The 19929-nt window shown below is 36.3% G+C and overlaps 1 protein-coding gene across 7 annotated transcripts in view; it reads right to left on the reverse strand.

The window, feature by feature from the left end:
* LOC140153103 (synaptotagmin-16-like) overlaps nucleotides 1-19929 on the reverse strand; it is a 90254-nt gene that overhangs the window by 6265 nt on the left and 64060 nt on the right. For all 7 annotated transcript variants that reach the window (XM_072175727.1, XM_072175731.1, XM_072175729.1 and 4 more), the window contains 4 exons: nucleotides 10713-10891; nucleotides 4470-4895; nucleotides 2286-2490; nucleotides 230-345 (listed from right to left, as the gene is read on the reverse strand). In XM_072175727.1, coding sequence (XP_072031828.1) covers nucleotides 230-345; nucleotides 2286-2490; nucleotides 4470-4895; nucleotides 10713-10891 — 926 coding nt within the window. The remainder of the gene's footprint in view (nucleotides 1-229; nucleotides 346-2285; nucleotides 2491-4469; nucleotides 4896-10712; nucleotides 10892-19929) is intronic.

The raw sequence follows: 19929 nt of genomic DNA on the forward strand, positions 1-19929 counted from the left end.
CACATATGTTGTTGAAGCCATTTGTGAATTTTTATGCTAAAAATCTTGCTTCAAGTTAAGTTTCAGGGTTATTAGTTAGCATAATCTGTGTTCAGGTGTATTGATATAATTGATATTACTACACATTTCAAGGGCATATTGTACATGTCGCACGTTTTCATGACACGCCCACTCCCCTGGTATTACATTGTCTCCCCTGGTATTACATTGTGAAGTGTGATGTTTTTACCTGGAAGATGAATGTTTCTTTGAAAGTAGGATGAGGCTGTCCTCTTCTGACTGATGTCTTACTCTTAGTCATCTCAAATCCACTGCTGGACATTAAGGCAACCTTCACATAGGAATCTATTTAAATAGGAAAATTGTAAAAAAAAACACAAAAAAAACCACACATTAATATCAGGTTAGATTCAACAATTAGCTACATCATATTACCGTATTCGTCCAAGCATAGTCCCATCCCTTTTTAGGTGAAAATTTTTTCAGAATTGGGGGTGGGATTATACTCAAATTTCAATTTTTTTCTTGTAAGTTATTTATTTTTTTGGGTTTGGAGTGTCCCTGGACCTAGACTTAAATGCTAGGATCACTCATGGTTGACTTATCATTTTAACAACTTGTCTCCCGGAATTGTCTGTGTTTTGAATAAATGCCAAGTGATAATTTGTGTTCATGTCATACTCCATTAATTTTTTTAATATAAGTCAACCATGAATGATCCTAGCATTTACCTCTCGGCCCAGGGACACTCCAAAACTGAAAAAATTAAAAAGTTATTATTTTTTTTACAATTTCAGGAATTGTTTTTCGAAAAATGGGGGGTGGGACTAATACTCGAATGTGGGACTATACACGGACGAATACGGGAATTTTATTTTACTTAAGCCTAAAGATTAATTCATGAGTGAAATGTGTTGTAAAGCAAATTATACACTACAATTTAACAAAATAAAATATCTAAATTTAGATATAGGCATAATGAAAAAGTACATAATATGACAAATTGTTTTCTTCGCCAGATGGGCCTAGTCGGAAGACCAGATGGTTTATTGTTGCACAAACTAACTGACACAGTAAATTTACATTACAGTGAGTGGGTTTAATTGCAATATGAAATATAAAAAGTATCACATGTGCATGTGTATTTATGATGAGATAATATAATATTCAACTGAAAATGAAACTATTTCTAAAGTGAAATTCTCAGAATTAATATCTGTTTGTGATAGGGTCAAGTAAACAAATCACTTCTGCAAAATTATTTTTTTCTGTAATTGCCATTTAATGTCATTTTCCATTTGATCACAAATGGGCTTTCAGTTCCTGTGATATGATCATTTCATGATAATAATAAACAGTGAAATGGGATGGGGATGTGACATGTGATCAGGTCTTATGGCTTCTCATTGATCTATTTATTTTACAAACAAATGACTGAGTTTGCTTGGTCATGCCACAATAATTTCTGGCTATTATGAGATGTCACATGACATTCATTTGCATTTTGATACTTATCAGAATGATGCATATAAACTGTTATAAATTGGTCATAACCCTGGAAATATGCAAACGTTTGGGCCTCGTAACTGGTAAATTGCTTGTCTGAAGTATATAAAAGTATGTATATTTCAAATGGCACTTGACAAATTCATCTGTGGCATCAAATTTTGGTAAAAATGCTCAGTGTTGGAGATACCCCCCCAAACAAAACCTGTTGTTGAAAAATAATAATACAAAACCAATTGTAGAATTTGTTTTGTCACAAAAAAAAAAAGAGTTTTGGGGAGGAGGGGCTCTTCTCCATAACTGAACATTTTTACCAACATTTGATGCCACATACGGATTTGTTTGCCATTCTAAATAATTATGTAGGCTATACTTTATATACCGTACTTTAGACTAACAATCTAGAAGTTATGAGGCCCAAAAGTTTCCACATAATTCCAGGAATAAGACCAATCTGAAAAGTTTAAACAATTCTATTTAATAATCAGCTGCTTACAACATCTAAGGTAGTTTAAGAATTCTAAACAACCTGCTTAATTATTTGTACTGCTGTTTAGTTCACCAATTAAACAGGGTTTTTGAACTTTTGAACATGCCAAACAGTGTAGTTTTGGGAGAGCAAGAAACAAACTACCCAGGGGCTCAGAGTGCATCCAGGGGTGCTCAATATCTGCAATGTGCCTTAATAGGTTCATTTTGCATGATTTTTCAGTAAAAACTGGTAGTGGATGCGCATGGATATGCCCAGGGCTGGATTTATCTTAGCTAAGGACACTTACCTGGTGCTCTTCCACCTGACAGGTGTTTGAAATGACTTCCCTTGATGATCTCTACCCCTAGTCTCCCTGTGGTAGCATTGTATGATAAACCAACCAGCAACTCTGGGATATTACCATGCCCACCTTGTAACGTTGGCAAGGAACTATTGCTTTCACTATGAGACAAATCGGATGAACTGGAATATGGTGAACCACTGCCTCCAGTCTGTGGAATAACAGCAAAGATATTATTGTAAACTAATGGTTATTTACATGCACTTACATATCATTTGCATCATGTCCTACAATCATGCATTCTCAATTTAAAATACAAAATATTGACCCCCTTTAAAACTAGGGCTTTGCCTCTGCATTATTGTGAACTTGTTAGAATAACAACAAAAACACTATTTGGGGCTAAAGATGCCAAATTTCAGGCAAATTTTCAGATTCCACCTAATTTCACTTTGCCTCCCATTGCCTGCTGTCAAGGTCTTAAAATCAAAGCTTTCGTATTTTCGATTTAAATTAAATTGTGTGAAGTCGGGGGATCAAGACTTTTTCTAAGAAATCTTTTACTGACATTGTAGAGTGAACAAATGTCATTCAAAACTGAATCACATCCAAAATTTCAAAGTTTTATTTTTAGTCTTTCAAGGGCTGTTATATTTAATAGTGACAAATCTTTACATTTAAAAAGCAAGTCATTTGGAATTAACTTTATAAGGTCAACATTTTAAATCTAAATGATATAATTTACTATTTAAGGACTTGATGTTTTCAAATCCTAAAATTTTGACATTTGACAGTCTTAGAATAAAAATAAATCTTTAGGACTTCAAATTAAACTATGCCAAATTGCAGCTTAAAATGTGCAATTTTAATTGTTTTAATTTTTCACTTCTGAAGATACACTTGATTACACCAGTACACTTATAATATACCCTGCCAAACTGAGCAAAACTGAAAAAGTGCATTTGTTTAACATACTGAGAAGTACCCTAAATTCTTTGCTATTTAGGCCAATCATTGATTGGAATTATTGATTACCTTTTTGTTCATTGTGAACTCTTTGCCCAAAGGCAACAAAATCAAACTTTTATGCAATTTACAGATTAGCCTGATACATTTATTTAAATTTGAGATTTTCATCATATTAATCCAGAAATACATTGTATACAATTGCTTAGCAAAAAAAGGGATATTTTTTTTGTGACCAGGTAAGTAATGCATGAGTGTTCACAACATGGGAAGTTTAGCTATGGTTTGTGTACATATGCAAACTACCTCTGCCTGTCCAAGTTAAATTGCTTTTGATTTTAAAGAAATTGGTCCCACTCTGACTGTACAGTACAATTTTGTGACACAATTTTTTTTTGATCAGTTCAGTTCAGTTTTACTATCAACACCTTGATTTCAAAAGAACCATAATTTTTGTGGCATATAACTTTCTTAAAGACCTATTAAAGCAACAAAAAAAAGGAATATTTGCCAGCATGAAAATGTTATGAATGAATCCATGACAATTTTCATGCATGAAAACAGTTCATACTTTTATTTGAGATGAAGCCAAAAGACATGCTTATTGCACAGAAAATACCTTATCAAAATATTTGTCATTGTAATCAGCCAAATTTTAATGAACACAAACATTTCATACAGTATTTGGGAACAAGCCACAGACATGCAAATTGCACAGAAAATACCTTAATTTATCAAAATATATGTCATTGTAATGAGAACAAAAGTTGTGTTTTCTATTTATTACATGTATAGGTCAGCTAAGATGGATTATCCTAACTGACCTGATATTACTTTGACATGCATTTTCAAAAATATTTGGGTATAATCTTCTATGAATTGATAATTCTTGTGTTATTTTATTATTGAACCAATTTTACATAAGACATGTTAATATTATAAGAACAAGAGTGTCTGTCAAATTGGTCTCTTTTCTTATTTCATATCATACAGTCATAAAATAGGCAAAACCTTTACTAGACAAAAACCCAAACACACACACACACCCACAAAACAAACAAACATAGATTGCTTTTTTTTGTCTATTTTAACATAACTATGTGTATGGAATGTGCCTGGTCATCCTAGTGACAATGTTACAATGTATTGCAAATCAAAATTTGCTCATATATGTGACAGAAACACTGTCTATCAATTTTCAAAACCTTTTAATAATATACTTACTGCAATTTCACTTTTGGACTCCAGCTTGACTCTGACCATTTGTTGTGTTGCCGTATTAAGAGATGAGAATTTCACTCGTCCTTCCCCTATCAATCTCTCCCGCCTCATTCGTTCACTTCCATACAATCTCAGTCTCAAAACCATACTGACAAGCTCGTGTGGATACAAACGAGTAAAACGAAACAGTTCTTTGTACTGAGGATCGCTTCCTTCTCTGATGCGCGTCTTGGCTCTTTGACGTTTTGTTGGGTACAAGAGGAGACGGACTCTGTAACTACTACTTCCACCTTGTTCTTTGGTGGGAAGATTATAGGCTTGTACAATTGTGACATTCATTCTCCTTGCTTCCCCACTGTACTGGAATACAACGTCCATTTCTCCGCATATTGACACTGGGTCCCTTTGGCTAGGATCAAGAAGCGCCTCCTGTAAGAATAGAAATTATAAATAAAGTTTATAATTTTGCTCTCATCAGTTTTTTCATTCTGTCATTTAAGTAAAGACAAATGCCCTCTATTCTATAGTACTAGGTTCTAGGCATTGTAAATTTTGACACCTACATTTTATCATATTCAGAGCCTGGCGGTTCTTCGGAAATTTTTGTACGGGGACTCGGACGGTGCCACACAGACTTCCAGATGGTGACTTCCCAATACCAATTTTTCACAAAAAACACCCAAAAAGCACCAAAATTTGCCATAATTAGGCACTTTTAAGGATACCTTTTTCCAAATGCTTCATTTTTCCATTGGTCTCCACTGAAAACCCACCCATCGATATACCAAAATCGCTGAAAAGGTACCCCAAAATAGTGGAGCATACATTGTACCTGTATACTTTCAACCATGGAGACCTCCTGCCCCAGGATTCGGAGACCGAATTAAAAAATACTAGTTTGGATCCGATGCACCTACTCAGAAACGATTTTTGAGGCAACTGAAAGTTTTGATAGGAGTAGTAAAACAGTCTGCCTTATTAATTTTGCACTTTCAAACATACAAAACATCTCAAATGCTAGTAATGTGAAACTTTCTTTCCTGAAGGCATCATTTCAACAATGCCTAGAAAAGTTTTTTTGTATAATGTACCATCATTTGTCCCCATCATTTTCTACGATTCCTTTTCTCTGATCACGTATGCACAGATGAATCAACCTTCCCTTTACATGCTACTAACCAATTATGTGATGTGGGGAGTTGATCGCCAGATGTAAACCAATCTATTCGTCTCCAACATCACAAAATCCAAAATCAGGAGAAATGTAAATATTTTTACACATGGTTCAATGGGAAATTATTTTTTTCCTAATTGGAACCTCCCAATCTCCCCAAGAACCACAAAATCCCAGACATAATTATTTGCATTAATAAACTACACCTTAATATGCTGCAAAAACAGCAGAGCAACACTTAGAAAACACTTAAACACTTTAATGGCTAAGGTTTGTACAGTGAAGGTCTAGGGGTGTTAATTTCTTAAACACTAAAACATGTGAAAAATATGAAGATGTTTATGTTATTATTAACAGTGTTAAAAACATACTTGCAACATTATCTTGTGTTAGAAAACAAACATCTTCATATTTTTGTTAATGATTTAGTGTTAATAATACATTAACACCCCTATAGTACCTACACTGCACAAACCTTAGCCATTTAGTGTTTATTATTAAGTGTTGCTCTGCTGTTTTTGCAGTGTACGAGGAATCAGAGGCTCTTTCTGGTTCTTGGAAATAGTCCCTGAAATTGGCATATTGTAAAAGATTTTACATGAATGATGAAGCTAAATAAAAGAGCTATGCAAATACCTTATTATATATTCATGATATTATGTATAGATGCTGGCATAGATGTAACAATGAAATATTTATGAGAGAGTAGATTTATACTATATTATTGTTGGACAATTGCCCGGACAATTGATCATGATATGACATTAGCATTAATTGAAAGAAAATACTGCATAATATTATTATTATTATTATTATTTAGTTACAATCACAAAAATATTCTCAGAGGCAGTTTAATCTTTATACTGACAATACCATTTTTGATCAGAACATCAATAGGCATTAACAAAAATGTCTTGTTTGCTGTGACCTGACTGAATCTAATTTTAAATTATAAAAACTCTACTGAATAAATGAATACAGGCTCTATGTGTATTTTTTTCTTTAGACATTTCTTAAAATTTATTATCACAAAATATTTGAATCTTCCATTCCAAGTGTCATGCGTCACAGTAAGCTTGCTTGTCTTCCATATAGGCCTTTACATTTGTGTACGATCTGGTCATGCATGTAGGCCAAAGGAGGCATTTTTTATAATTGAGTTACTCTAAATATTACCTTATACAAATATTAGGCTATTTTGTTATGTATTTTATTGCCACCATGCAGCTACCCACAACCCTCCTCACCCTCTCTGGCTCATTTTCTCATTATTTTCTCACTCTCCTTTTTCCCCTCTCCCTTTTTCGCCAGCCCATAGGGCTGGTACCTAATTCTGAGATGGGATTTGTGTACACTAAAGATTAACTAAGATTATAGCCTTCTTCTATTGGTATGAATTATTTTTTTTACTTCTTGTGGTGGAAATGTTTTTGGTGTCTGCTAATTCGATTTGCAAGGAAAAGAAAGTATGTTTTGCCGTTTCAACGAACGAAAACGATTTGAGTATTGCCAAAGTTATGTTTGAATTAATTATGACTTAAAAAGTTATCATAGGTTAGGCCTACACATATAAAACATAAACTTGTTCAGCTATCAGCATATCAAAAAAATGACATGGTCAACAATTAGTAATTAGCGGGGAATGATCACTGGAACGAGGTCATAGCATAGCATGATGTTTGGTTGCCTGGAGTGCATAATTGATATGTTGATAACAGATCTAATAATGTTGTAGAATCAAAATCTTGATTATATGGACCACATTGAAGTCAAAGTAATTATCTATCCTATCCTGTATCGTTTTATGGATAAAATTGACTCAAAATGTTATTGATGATATTATTGCTATCTTTAACATCAGTTTTGTCTTTTCAACGGGAAAAATCCGATGGAAAATAAAGTTTTTAGGGGCTAGCTATAATATTGAACAATATATCCGATATTTTGACATGCACTTATAGAAAATAAATAAATTATTGTCTTACTTTATAAATTATAAATACTGTAAAATGACACATAACTAAAGTGAGGCCACTTTTTTTTTTTTATTTGATTCATAAAATTACATTCAACAAAATGATTGAAGACTGAGAAAACACACAATGCAGACTATTACAGAATGGAGTAGGTAAGACCCGGGGGGGGTGGGGCACTCAACTTTGGAAGTGACGGTATGTGCCTGTCAATAGGCCCCCTCTTTTGAAGTCGACTATACTCGATGACCCCCTTTTTTTTAAAGTCGTACCTGATGACCCCCCTTTTTTTGGTTGCGGCTACCCATTGACCCCCTTTTTTCTAGATTTTCTAGAATAGCATCATCAAAATGCCAAAAATAATGCGAAACTTTCAAATTTTGCTCCATTTTTTCAAAATTTTCTATCCGATGACCCTTTTTTGAAATCTTATACTCAATGACCCCTTTTTCAAAATATTATACCCAATGACCCCCTGTTTTATTTTGCTTGTACCCAATGACCCCTTTTTTAAATAACGCTTTGTACCCGATAGGCCCCTACTTAGCGACCCGGTAGGTACATACCCGTCACTTCTAAAGTTTGAGTGCCCCCCCCCCCCCAGAGGTCAGATGCCATCATGGTCCATGGCTTTGCAGGAGTTTCGGACTAACAATCAACACATTCAAAAAATACAGTTTAAAAGTGAAGATTGTAGTGAATGATCAGTCCTTTATCATGTGCTTGCCACTATCTACTTTATAGTAAACTATACATTGCGAAATAATATAAAATCATTTTAAAATAAAATGTGCATGTAAGTTGAGTTTACATAGCAAATTAACTAACAACTCCAGTGAATTTCTTGATTTTAATAATACTAAGCATGGGTAAAAAGCAGTAAAGACAAAAATACAGAACAATTTGGAGTAATGAATTAAAGAGTTGACAGGAGTTATAGGAGTTAATGTTTTTTGCTGTTTCAGTGTGCATGTTCTCACCATTGATGGTTTGGTGAACAGTCATGTAACATGGATGTAAGCGTGATCCTAAAAAATGCCTTTCACGGTGACCCAAACTATTTACAAGACCTCTTCTGCATTGAGGCTGGCCTTCCCTTTTAAAGGGAATTTTTATTCTCATTCTCTTTCTCTCTCCTCACATTTTCTTTCCTCCCTTTGTCATCCTCTCCCCCCTTTCTCCACATTTTTTTGCAAATCATTTTGCGATCACCAGCATTAAATAAGGCCATCTTAATTTAATATATAGTTCTGTCTCAAAGCCCCAGCGCACATTATAGTACAATTGCCCGCTTTTTGCGCATTAAACCTGCTGGATTGAGAAAATTTCAGTTTTTGTTGCTGTTTTTTTTTCCAAATCCGCCACACAAAAATCTCACATCTGACATCGTCTAGACTTCTCCGTAGTCCACTTGCCCATTTTGCATACTCTGGCTATTACATTTAAAGGTCCGTAACCGATCGACAGCATCATCCCCGATTTTTTCATTGTTGATGAGGTTTTGGTATCACATAATAGATACTATTTTTCTCATTACTATCCTGAAATTTGGCGCTCCAAGTCGATGTATTTCATGAAACACAGCGGTGTTTACCAGTTTGTAAATACAAAAAATTACTTCGGATTTCTGAGGAGGGAATTAATTGCGAATCAACAGTCTCCTCAACAGCTACTTTGGTTTCGCGTTATACACATTCTGTGAAAAAGCGAACCACACTAACTGCTGAGGAGACGGTGCGGCGTATTTAATAATTAATTTCCACGATGGACATCGTGGGCGGTTTAGCTCAATTGGTTAGCGTTATGCTGTTACCCCGAGGTACTCGGTTCAAAACCGGTATCAGAAGTTTTTTGCTCTCCATTTTAACCCAAACTTTTTATATTCATTTGAAATGTACATATTGCAAGGGGAAATATATTGTTTCCTTTTTTTCTGAAACGGTACGAAAAAAACACAAATATTTTCTGTTCAATACGGGCCGGGCATTGTACAGCATGTCAGCATTCGTCATACGAACGGGAATTGTTGTTGTTGCTTGCCTGCCCAGAATGCAATTCACGTATACCAAGGCATAATTGAATTGCAAATTTGGCTATTTATTCACATTTACGCTGAAAATGCTCTTGTTTTTTCACAAAGCAGCATAAAGGGGGCGATATTTGATATTATTATGTAATTTTAAAGACAATCGATATCCAAAACCAATAGGGTTATCCCCCAATAAGCATAAAACACTTATTTGTATTATTCGCGATCAATAAACTGGTAGATTCCAAAATTGTTTAGTATTGAAGTGAGCCATTATAATTATGCAAGATATTTTGCATTCAATAACTTTTAATGTCACTAATCATCTAATTATATAAACTCTTTATGACCATTTTACTATTGAAGACTTAATTTTAACATGTTTAATAAACATCAGTATAATTTTGAGTTCAACGGAATCGTTCATCATGATTAAATAAAATAATATATTTTTTATCAAAATTCGACTATGACATAGGCTATTTTGATGTCTGACGATGTCTAGACTAAATCGTAAATCTCAATAAAATTCTTCATCTTGACCACAGTTTAACTTCCGTGAGAGATAAAACGGTGGTTTATTCTTGTCAAAAAGCACCTCTCACAGATAAAAAAATCGCATTAGGTTTTTAACTTGGGAAGGGCTTTGAGATGAACTATGAAAATAAGGTTATTAATTATTTTAAACTGTTGTGATTTGGTAGTTCACAGCATCTTATGAATGGTAGTGAGCTTTGGCAAAAACTGCATTGCTCAATTCATAGTGAGCGTGTAGAAGAATTAAAATGTCACAGATATACTTTTATAGGTGGTGCGGTTCTTGAGTTACGTTGTAAAGACACTTTTTGTAAAACACTTTTGTAAAACGTACATAACTCATTAACAACAATAAATTAAGCAAGTTTGCAAAGTATACGATTTGTAGAATGAACTTTTGCAAAACATCAAGGTGTTAATTTTCAATAATATGTATATTGATCTAGATAATGAAAATAGATTTTTAGGTTGCTTCGACCAACAATACCTCGTCTACCCTTAAGATGGCCTTTGGACCTTCCAAGCTAGCTTACCTCAGGATAAAGTATGTCATCACCAACTCCTGCAATAAGTCCTTCATCAGCTGGTTCTCCTACTATATTCTGAGTATCGCCTTCATAGCCTCCTAGTCTTTCTGATGAGGCTATACTCTCACTACCTGACCCATGTTTGCCACCTTGCTCAGCTAGAGACAGATCATCTGCTCTTGTTCCTGAAAGAATAAAAATTTAAAATTGTTAAATAATTTAGTAGAATCTCTCTCTCTCTCTTTCATTGGGGGGTAAATTTGAAGATATTATTCTTATAAGAATATTCTTAATTCTTCTTGGAGAAGCCCATTTTCACAGCATTAACATTTTGCTAATCATGAGCTCATGCATAAATATGATGAACAAACTTACTGAGTCTACAGACTACTGAGTTTACAGAACTTCACGGCTATCATTGATCCTGACAGAGTAGTATGTTACAGTATACACACAATTAAAATACACAAAACGGTCGATTATGACTTTGATAGTGAAGATAAATATCTTTGTTTTGTGTTGACATGCAAGCCACCATCTTGTATTCATCGATGATAATAATATAAATGGGCATAGGGGAAGGTGGGGCATAACGGAACACCTAACTTCAAGGATGCTCTGTGACGTCACCATAAGTAATATGACTGTAAAAATTATATGTTCAGTTGAAGATTGTATTTACCTTTAATATACCATTAACCAATATAACTTGAATCTTACAGTTTTTATAAATATGAAGAAATATTTTCAAAAAAATAAATCCGTTTTGCCCCACTATCGGGGCAAAGCGGGGCCCCCCTATGGGGCAAAGCGGGACCCTGGGTGTAAACTTATATCAGTAGTTCCATCGGTAGGCCCTAGGCCTAGTTATATGTTGGCCTATATTCAGTTACAATATTAAGTGGGCCTACCATCTCTGTGGAGTGAGTTAACTTCTTATAGACCTAGTAGGCCTATAATATGTATGACCAATATTTGATTAGAAAGAAATATTGAGTAGGCCTACCCATCTCTGTAGAGTAAGTTAACTTTTAATCATTAATTCTATCTGTAGGCCTAGTTTAATATGCCTATGTTTCAGCAAAGTGTTTACCATGCTCGAGTAGGCCCCTAGATAACGCCTACATTTCTTTGAGTGAAGACGTATTTATGTACAATTGGGGCAAAACGGAACCCATCTGTGGGGCAAAAGCGGAACCCTGTTCGTTATGCCCTACACTAGGGGTTCCGTTTTGCCCCATCTGATTTTTAGGAATAGGTTGCATGCATAATACATTGTAGCATATAGCCCATGCAGTACATACAGGTCAAAGCTAGTACCTTAGTGTTTACATATACACAATTATTTAAGAATCCGATATTAATGAAGTAAAATTTCAGCACATTAAACATCTTCATATCTTACGTCAGACAGGTTGTAATTTTTTGACTCGATCTTGCTCGGATGTCAGTAGATTGTTTCAGATCAAATTTTTGTTGTAAATCTGTTTGGCCATACTTGTGTTCCTCGATATAATTTGCATAGACGACAGTATTGCCAAGGCCTATTTTCCCTATGGGTCCGTTTTGCCCCGGGGGTCCGTTATGCCCCACCTTCCCCTACATCAGATCGGTATTGGTACATCCTAGACACAGAAAGTTATGCATATTGATATTGCAATAGGGGCGCGCACTAGGGATTATTTCTTGTATTTTCGGATATTTACTTTTAACATAACTACCCGACTTTTTGACACAGAGACATACAGATATATGGTATTAAACAGACATATTCTATAAATATGTATTTTTAATCTTCTTTGGAGGTTTGTCGAAAGAAATTTTTTTCTAATGTGAACAGGGTCATAGTTTATTTTTATTTTCAGCAATTTTCTATTCAAAAAAAGATAAGTGGTAAATCATTATGTCTATCCTTGGGATAGTGTTTGGCTTGAAAAAGTTGTTATCAACAATAATTTGTTTTTATCTCTTTTTGAGCCCCAACTCTAAATTGAGTTATTCAATACTGTTTTCAAATAAGAGATTACTTGTGATAAATACTTATTATGTAATCAAAAAATTTATTTTGAGAATTCTGCTATCAAATTTAATACTTGTCATGTTGAATTGATGAGGTGGATCTACTACAAATGTATACCTTGGGAAGAAAGATTTTGCAAAGTTTGCAACTCGGGTTTAGTTGAAGATGAGTTTAAATTTCATTTTGTACTTGTATGTAACCTTTTTGTTATTGAGCAACAACACTTTCTATCGCAATATTTTCACTAACACTCAAGCATTTTAAAATTTTACATTCTAAATGTGACGTGTCATGTCAAAATCAGACACTTTTGGGCATGTTATAAATTTTGAGGTTTTTACATATCTTAAATATAGAGATATTTTGCTCCATGACACCAAAGAAATCGGACATTCCTAAGGGAAGATAATGAGTTCGTAAGTTATGGTATTATAAAATTGGAAATTGAGATATCGGCCTTTAAAACTATTATTGACAATGTTGAGAGTAGGAATTACCTTGAAAAATGTCTCAAAAAATACAAGATGCCAGTTATATTCCAGTCTGAAACTATCAGACAATATTTTTAACATTAATAACATCACAAATTCCCAACAAACCCAAATTGTGAAAAAAAATCACCCCGGGCAGATTTTTGGCTATTTCTCCATTTACGATCCTGCCCAAAAGTGTCTGCTTTTGACATGACACGTCACAAATGTATAAATAAGCATATTTAAATAATCGGGGAATATTTGAGTTATAATTATTTTATTATAAAAGTATTTTTGGGCCGGGCCTGTGTGTACTGTAATAAAATCCTCTTTGAAGTCTAACGAAATAGAAAATCCTCTTTTGAGGAACGGACATAATATATACATGCAGTGAAACTATATGGTGTTGGTGACCACTACCATTTCTGTTGTTATGTTGTTGCTGACAGTGTTGTTGTTTTTGAATTAACTAAAAGTACACTCATTAATTTTAACCTAACAAAATGAAAAATACCAAGAAATGTTACAGAAGTGCACATACTCTGACACACCCATCCTCAATCATGCACAACTTAAATTAAAACAATTTCCATGTTAAAACACAACTCCACCACTATGCAAAGCATGCACCATGTCAGCTTACATGTATAACTCTCCACTAAGAAACTCTAGAAATACATACAAGAAACAAACCTGCCAGGTTGTTTCTACTACCGGGTTGTTTACTGGTAAACATTTTTAATGGATCAGAATCTGACAGTCTTGATTTTACTTTCTTTTTTCTTACCTAGCTGGGGGTTTTCAACCCCGAGCTAAATACTGTTATGCTACTCTTATCCGATCTTTACCTAGCTGGGGGTTTTCAACCCCCGAGCTAGGTACTGTTTTTACTATCGGATCTTTACCTAGCTGGGGGGGTTTACACCCCCCAGCCAGGTATTCTAATGCTATCCGATTCTGCTTTCTTCTGGCAACAAAAACTAGGTAATTTCAAAATGCTTCTCCTCCAACATGTTACACCCTACAATTACGTAACTTGCACATATGTATCGCCTATATCCAGTGCCCATATGGTGCAAACAGAATTGGGATCAAAGGTCATTAAAGGGACATTTTCGGCATATAACCAAATATCTTCAAAATGCTTCTTCTGCCACATATTACATAGCACAATGACGTCACTTACACATGTGCATCGGCTTTACCCAGTGCCCATACCTTGCACACAGAATTGGGGTCAAAGGTCATTAAGGGGTAAAATCTTACAATTGCATTATCTGGACATCTGTAAGGAGTATGGGGCTCAAACTCGATACAATAAATCTCATGACCAGGGAACATTTTGCGGGGTCAGGTCAAAGGTCATGCAGAGGTCAAATTTTAGAAACGCATCTCCTGGACATCTGTAAAGAGTAATGCAGGGGCTCAAACTTAGTGACAACAAACTTAATGATCAGGGGAACATGTTGGAACACTTTGCAGGGGTCAGGTCAAAGGTTATCTGGGGTCAAATCTTTATAACTTCATTTTCTGGATATCTGCAAGGGGTATGGGGCTCAAACTCAGTGACAACAAATCTCATGACCAGGGGAACATTTGCAGGGGTCAGGTCAAAGGTCATGTAGAGGTCAAATTTTCTAAATGCATTTTCTGGACATCTGTTAGGGGTACGGGGCTCAAACTCCACAACAACAAACTTACTGACCTGGGGAACATTTTGGAACACCGTGCAAGGGTCATGTCAAAGGTCATCTGGGGTCAAATCGTAGAATTTCATTTTCTGGATATCTGTAAGAGGTACGGGGCTCACCTCAAGACCAGGGGAACATTATGGAACATCATGCATAGGTCAGGTCAAAGGTCATCTGGGGTCAAATCTTAGAATTGAATTTTTGGACATCTGTTAGAGTACGGGACTCAAACTCGGTGAAAACAAACCCCATGACCAGGGAGCATTTTGGAACATTTTGTAGGGGTCAGATACATGTACCTCCACAACACCAACATGCCCCAGCTAGGTTTGTGGTCTATGACCACCATTTGCCACTAGTTACCTAGCCGGGACACCGGCTAGGTCTTGTGATGCTATCGGATCTTTCTTTACCTAGCTGGGGGGTTTTCAACCCCCCGAGCTAGGTACTGTTTTGCTATCGGATCTTTACCTAGCTGGGGGTTTTCAACCCCCGAGCTAGGTACTGCTTTGCTATCCGATCTTTCTTCTTTCCTTCTTCTTCTTCTTCTTTCTGGCAATAAATTTCAAAATGCTTCTCCTCCTGCATGTTACACCCTACAATTACGTAACTTGCACATATGTATTGGCTATATCCAGCGCCCATAGGGTCTAAACAGAATTGGGGTAAATGGTCATTAAGGGGGCATTTCCTGTATTTAACCAAATACCTTCAAAATGCTTCTTCTGCCACATATTATATAGTACAATGATGTCATTTGCATATATGCATCGGCTATACCCCACGCCTAGAACTTGCATACAGAATTGGGGTCAAAGGTCATTAAAGGAGCAAAATCTTACAATTGCATTATCTGGACATCTGTAAGGGGTATGGGGCTCAAACTCGGTGACAACAAATTTCATGACCAGGGGAACAATTTGCACGGGTCAGGTCAAAGGTCATGCAGAGGTCAAATTTTAGAAATGAATTTCCTGGACATCTGTAAAAGTGCAGGGGCTCAGACTTGGTGACAACAACCTTAATGATCGGGGGGACATTTTGGAACACTTTGCAGGAGTCAGGTCAAAGGTTATCTGGGGTCAAATTTTATAATTTAATTTTCTGGATATCTGTAAGGGTTATGGGGCCCAAACTATGTGACAACATATCTCATGATCAGGGGAACATTTTGCAGGGGTCAGGTCAAAGGTCATGCAGAGGTCAAATCGTATAAATGTATTTTCTGGACATCTGTAAGGGGTACGGGACTCAAACTCGGTGACAACAAACCTCATGACCAGGGGAACATTTTTGGAACATTTTGCAGGGATCAGATGCCTCCACAACACCAACACGCCCCAGCTAGGTTTGTGGTCTATGACCACCATTTGCCACTAGTTTTTACTGTTTTGCTATCCGATCTTTCTTCTTTCTTACCTAGCTGGGGGGTTTACAACCCCCCGAGCTAGGTCCTGTTTCTTCTTCTGTCAACAAACTTTTAAAATGCTTCTCCTCCTACATGTTACAGTCTACAATTACGTAACTTGCACATATATATCGGCTATATCCAGTGCCCATAGTGTCTAAACAGAATTGGGGTGAAATGTCATTAAAGGGGCATTTCGGTATTTAACCAAACACCTTCAAAATGCTTCTTCTGCCACATATTATATAGTACAATGATGTCATTTGCATATATGCATCGGCTATACCACACGCCTAAAACTTGCATACAGAATTGGGGTCAAAGGTCATTAAAGTGGTGAAATCTTACAATTGCATTATCTGGACATCTGTAAGTGGTATGGGGCTCAAACTTGGTGACAACAAACTTAATGATCAGGGGAATATGTTGGAACACTTTGCAGGTGTCAGGTCAAAGGTCATGCAGAGGTCAAATCTTATAATTTTATTTTCTGGATATCTGTAAGGTGTATGGTGCTCAAACTCAGTGACAATAAATCTCAGTAACCAGGGAATATTTGCAGGGGTCAGGTCAAATGTCATGCAGAGGTCAAATCTTTGAAATGTATTTTCTGGACATCTGTATGGGGTACGAGGCTCAAACTCGGTGACAACAGATTTGATGACCAGTGGAACATTTTTGGAACATATTGCAGGGGTCAGGTCAAAGGTCATCTGGGGTCAAATCTTAAAATTGCATTTTCTGGACATCTGTAAGGAGTACGGAACTCAAACTCAGTGACAACAAACCTCATGACCAGGGGAACATTTGTGGGACATTTTGCAGAGGTCAGATACCTCCACAACACCAACACGCCCAGCTAGGTTTGTGGTCTATGACCACCATTTGCCACTAGTTCTTCTTTCCTTCTTCTTCTTTCTGGCAATAAATTTGAAAATGCTTCTCCTCCTACATGTTTCACCCTACAATTACGTCACTTGCACATATGTATCGGCTATATCCAGCGCCCATAGGGTCTAAACAGAATTGGGGTAAATGGTCATTAAGGGGGCATTTCCTGTATTTAACCAAATACCTTCAAAATGCTTCTTCTGCCACATATTATATAGTACAATGATGTCATTTGCATATATGCATCGGCTATACCCCACGCCTAGAACTTGCATACAGAATTGGGGTCAAAGGTCATTAAAGGGCAAAATCTTACAATTGCATTATCTGGACATCTGTAAGGGGTATGGGGCTCAAACTCGGTGACAACAAATCTCATGACCAGGGAACAATTTGCATGGGTCAGGTCAAAGGTCATGCAGAGGTCAAATTTTAGAAATGAATTTCCTGGACATCTGTAAGGAGTACAGGGCTCAGACTTGGTGACAACAAACTTAATGATCAGGGGGACATTTTGGAACACTTTGCAGGAGTCAGGTCAAAGGTTATCTGGGGTCAAATTTTATTAATTTCATTTTCTGGATATCTGTAAGGGTTATGGGGCCCAAACTCTGTGACAACATATCTCATGATCAGGGAAACATTTTGCAGGGGTCAGGTCAAAGGTCATGCAGAGGTCAAATCTTATAAATGTATTTTCTGGACATCTGTAAGGGGTACGGGGCTCAAACTTGGTGACAACAAACTTGATGACAAGGGAAACATATTTGGAACATTTTGCAGGGGTCAGGTCAAAGGTCATCTGGGGTCAAATATCAAAATTGCATTTTCTGGACATCTGTAAGGAATGCGGGACTCAAACTCGGTGACAACAAACCTCATGACCAGGGGAACATTTTTGGAACATTTTGCAGGGGTCAGATACCTCCACAACACCAACACGCCCCAGCTAGGTTTGTGGTCTATGACCACCATTTGCCACTAGTCTTTCTTCTTTCTTTCTTTCTTTCTGGCAACAAATTTCAAAATGCTTCTTCTCCTACATGTTACATCCTACAATGACGTCACTTACACATATGCATCGGCTATATCCAGTGTCTATAGGATATTCACAAATTTGGTGTCAAAGGTCATTAAGGGGTCATTTCGTATAAAACCAAATATCTTCAAAATGCTTCTTTCTCCTACATGTTACATCATACAATGACGTCACTTGCACATATGCATTGGCTATATCCAATGCCTATAAATTATTCACAGAATTTGGGTCAAAGGTCATTAAGGGGGTCATTTCCGGTCTGAAAGCTAAAAATATTCAAAAAATCACTGTCTTTACTAATTACATAGTAGAGTATTGTCATTAGCACACATGCATTGCTACCAACCAGGGTCTTTGGGGTGTCTACAGTTTTGGGGTCAAATGTCATTAAGGGATCGCTTCCGGTCAAAAACCAAAAATCATCAAATATGTTAATTTTTTTATATCTCAAAACGTAACCAGACCGGAGTGACATAAATTTCATATATGTATTAGTGATACCCGATGTATGCATAGTATTTTTATTTTTTTGGTCAAATGTCATTTAGACGTCATTTCCGGTTTTAAGCTAAATAACTTTAAGAATTTTTATCTCCATAACTAAGCATAGTAGATTTTTTTAAATTTAAACTGTAACAATGCATTTTCTCGGTGTATATTAGGTTTTTATTATATTTAGGTCAAAGGTCATTAAGGAGGTCAAAACGTCAAATTTGCAAAAAAATGTTTAAAATTACGGAAAAGTAGCTGTATCTCAGCCTATGGAAGACGGATAAAGCCCCTACATGCTACAGTGATGCACAATTAATGGTGTGAGATGTCCATAATAGCCGGTCAAAGGTCAAACTTTAAGTTAAGACTGGCATTTCCATTTGGCTAGGTCCAGATCTGTAACCAGATCTAGTTACCTAGCTGGGGTTTTCAACCCCGAGCTAGGTACTGTTTTGCTATCGGATCTTTCTTCTTTCCTTCTTCTTCTTTCTGGCAATAAATTTGAAAATGCTTCTCCTCCTACATGTTTCACCCTACAATTACGTCACTTGCACATATGTATCGGCTATATCCAGCGCCCATAGGGTCTAAACAGAATTGGGGTAAATGGTCATTAAGGGGGCATTTCCTGTATTTAACCAAATACCTTCAAAATGCTTCTTCTGCCACATATTATATAGTACAATGATGTCATTTGCATATATGCATCGGCTATACCCCACGCCTAGAACTTGCATACAGAATTGGGGTCAAAGGTCATTAAAGGGGCAAAATCTTACAATTGCATTATCTGGACATCTGTAAGGGGTATGGGGCTCAAACTCGGTGACAACAAATCTCATGACCAGGGGAACAATTTGCATGGGTCAGGTCAAAGGTCATGCAGAGGTCAAATTTTAGAAATGAATTTCCTGGACATCTGTAAGGAGTACGGGGCTCAGACTTGGTGACAACAAACTTAATGATCAGGGGGACATTTTGGAACACTTTGCAGGAGTCAGGTCAAAGGTTATCTGGGGTCAAATTTTATTAATTTCATTTTCTGGATATCTGTAAGGGTTATGGGGCCCAAACTCTGTGACAACATATCTCATGATCAGGGAAACATTTTGCAGGGGTCAGGTCAAAGGTCATGCAGAGGTCAAATCTTATAAATGTATTTTCTGGACATCACGGGGCTCAAACTTGGTGACAACAAACTTGATGACA

Source organism: Amphiura filiformis, chromosome 5 (genome assembly GCF_039555335.1).
Source record: "Amphiura filiformis chromosome 5, Afil_fr2py, whole genome shotgun sequence".
NCBI lineage: Eukaryota > Metazoa > Echinodermata > Ophiuroidea > Amphilepidida > Amphiuridae > Amphiura > Amphiura filiformis.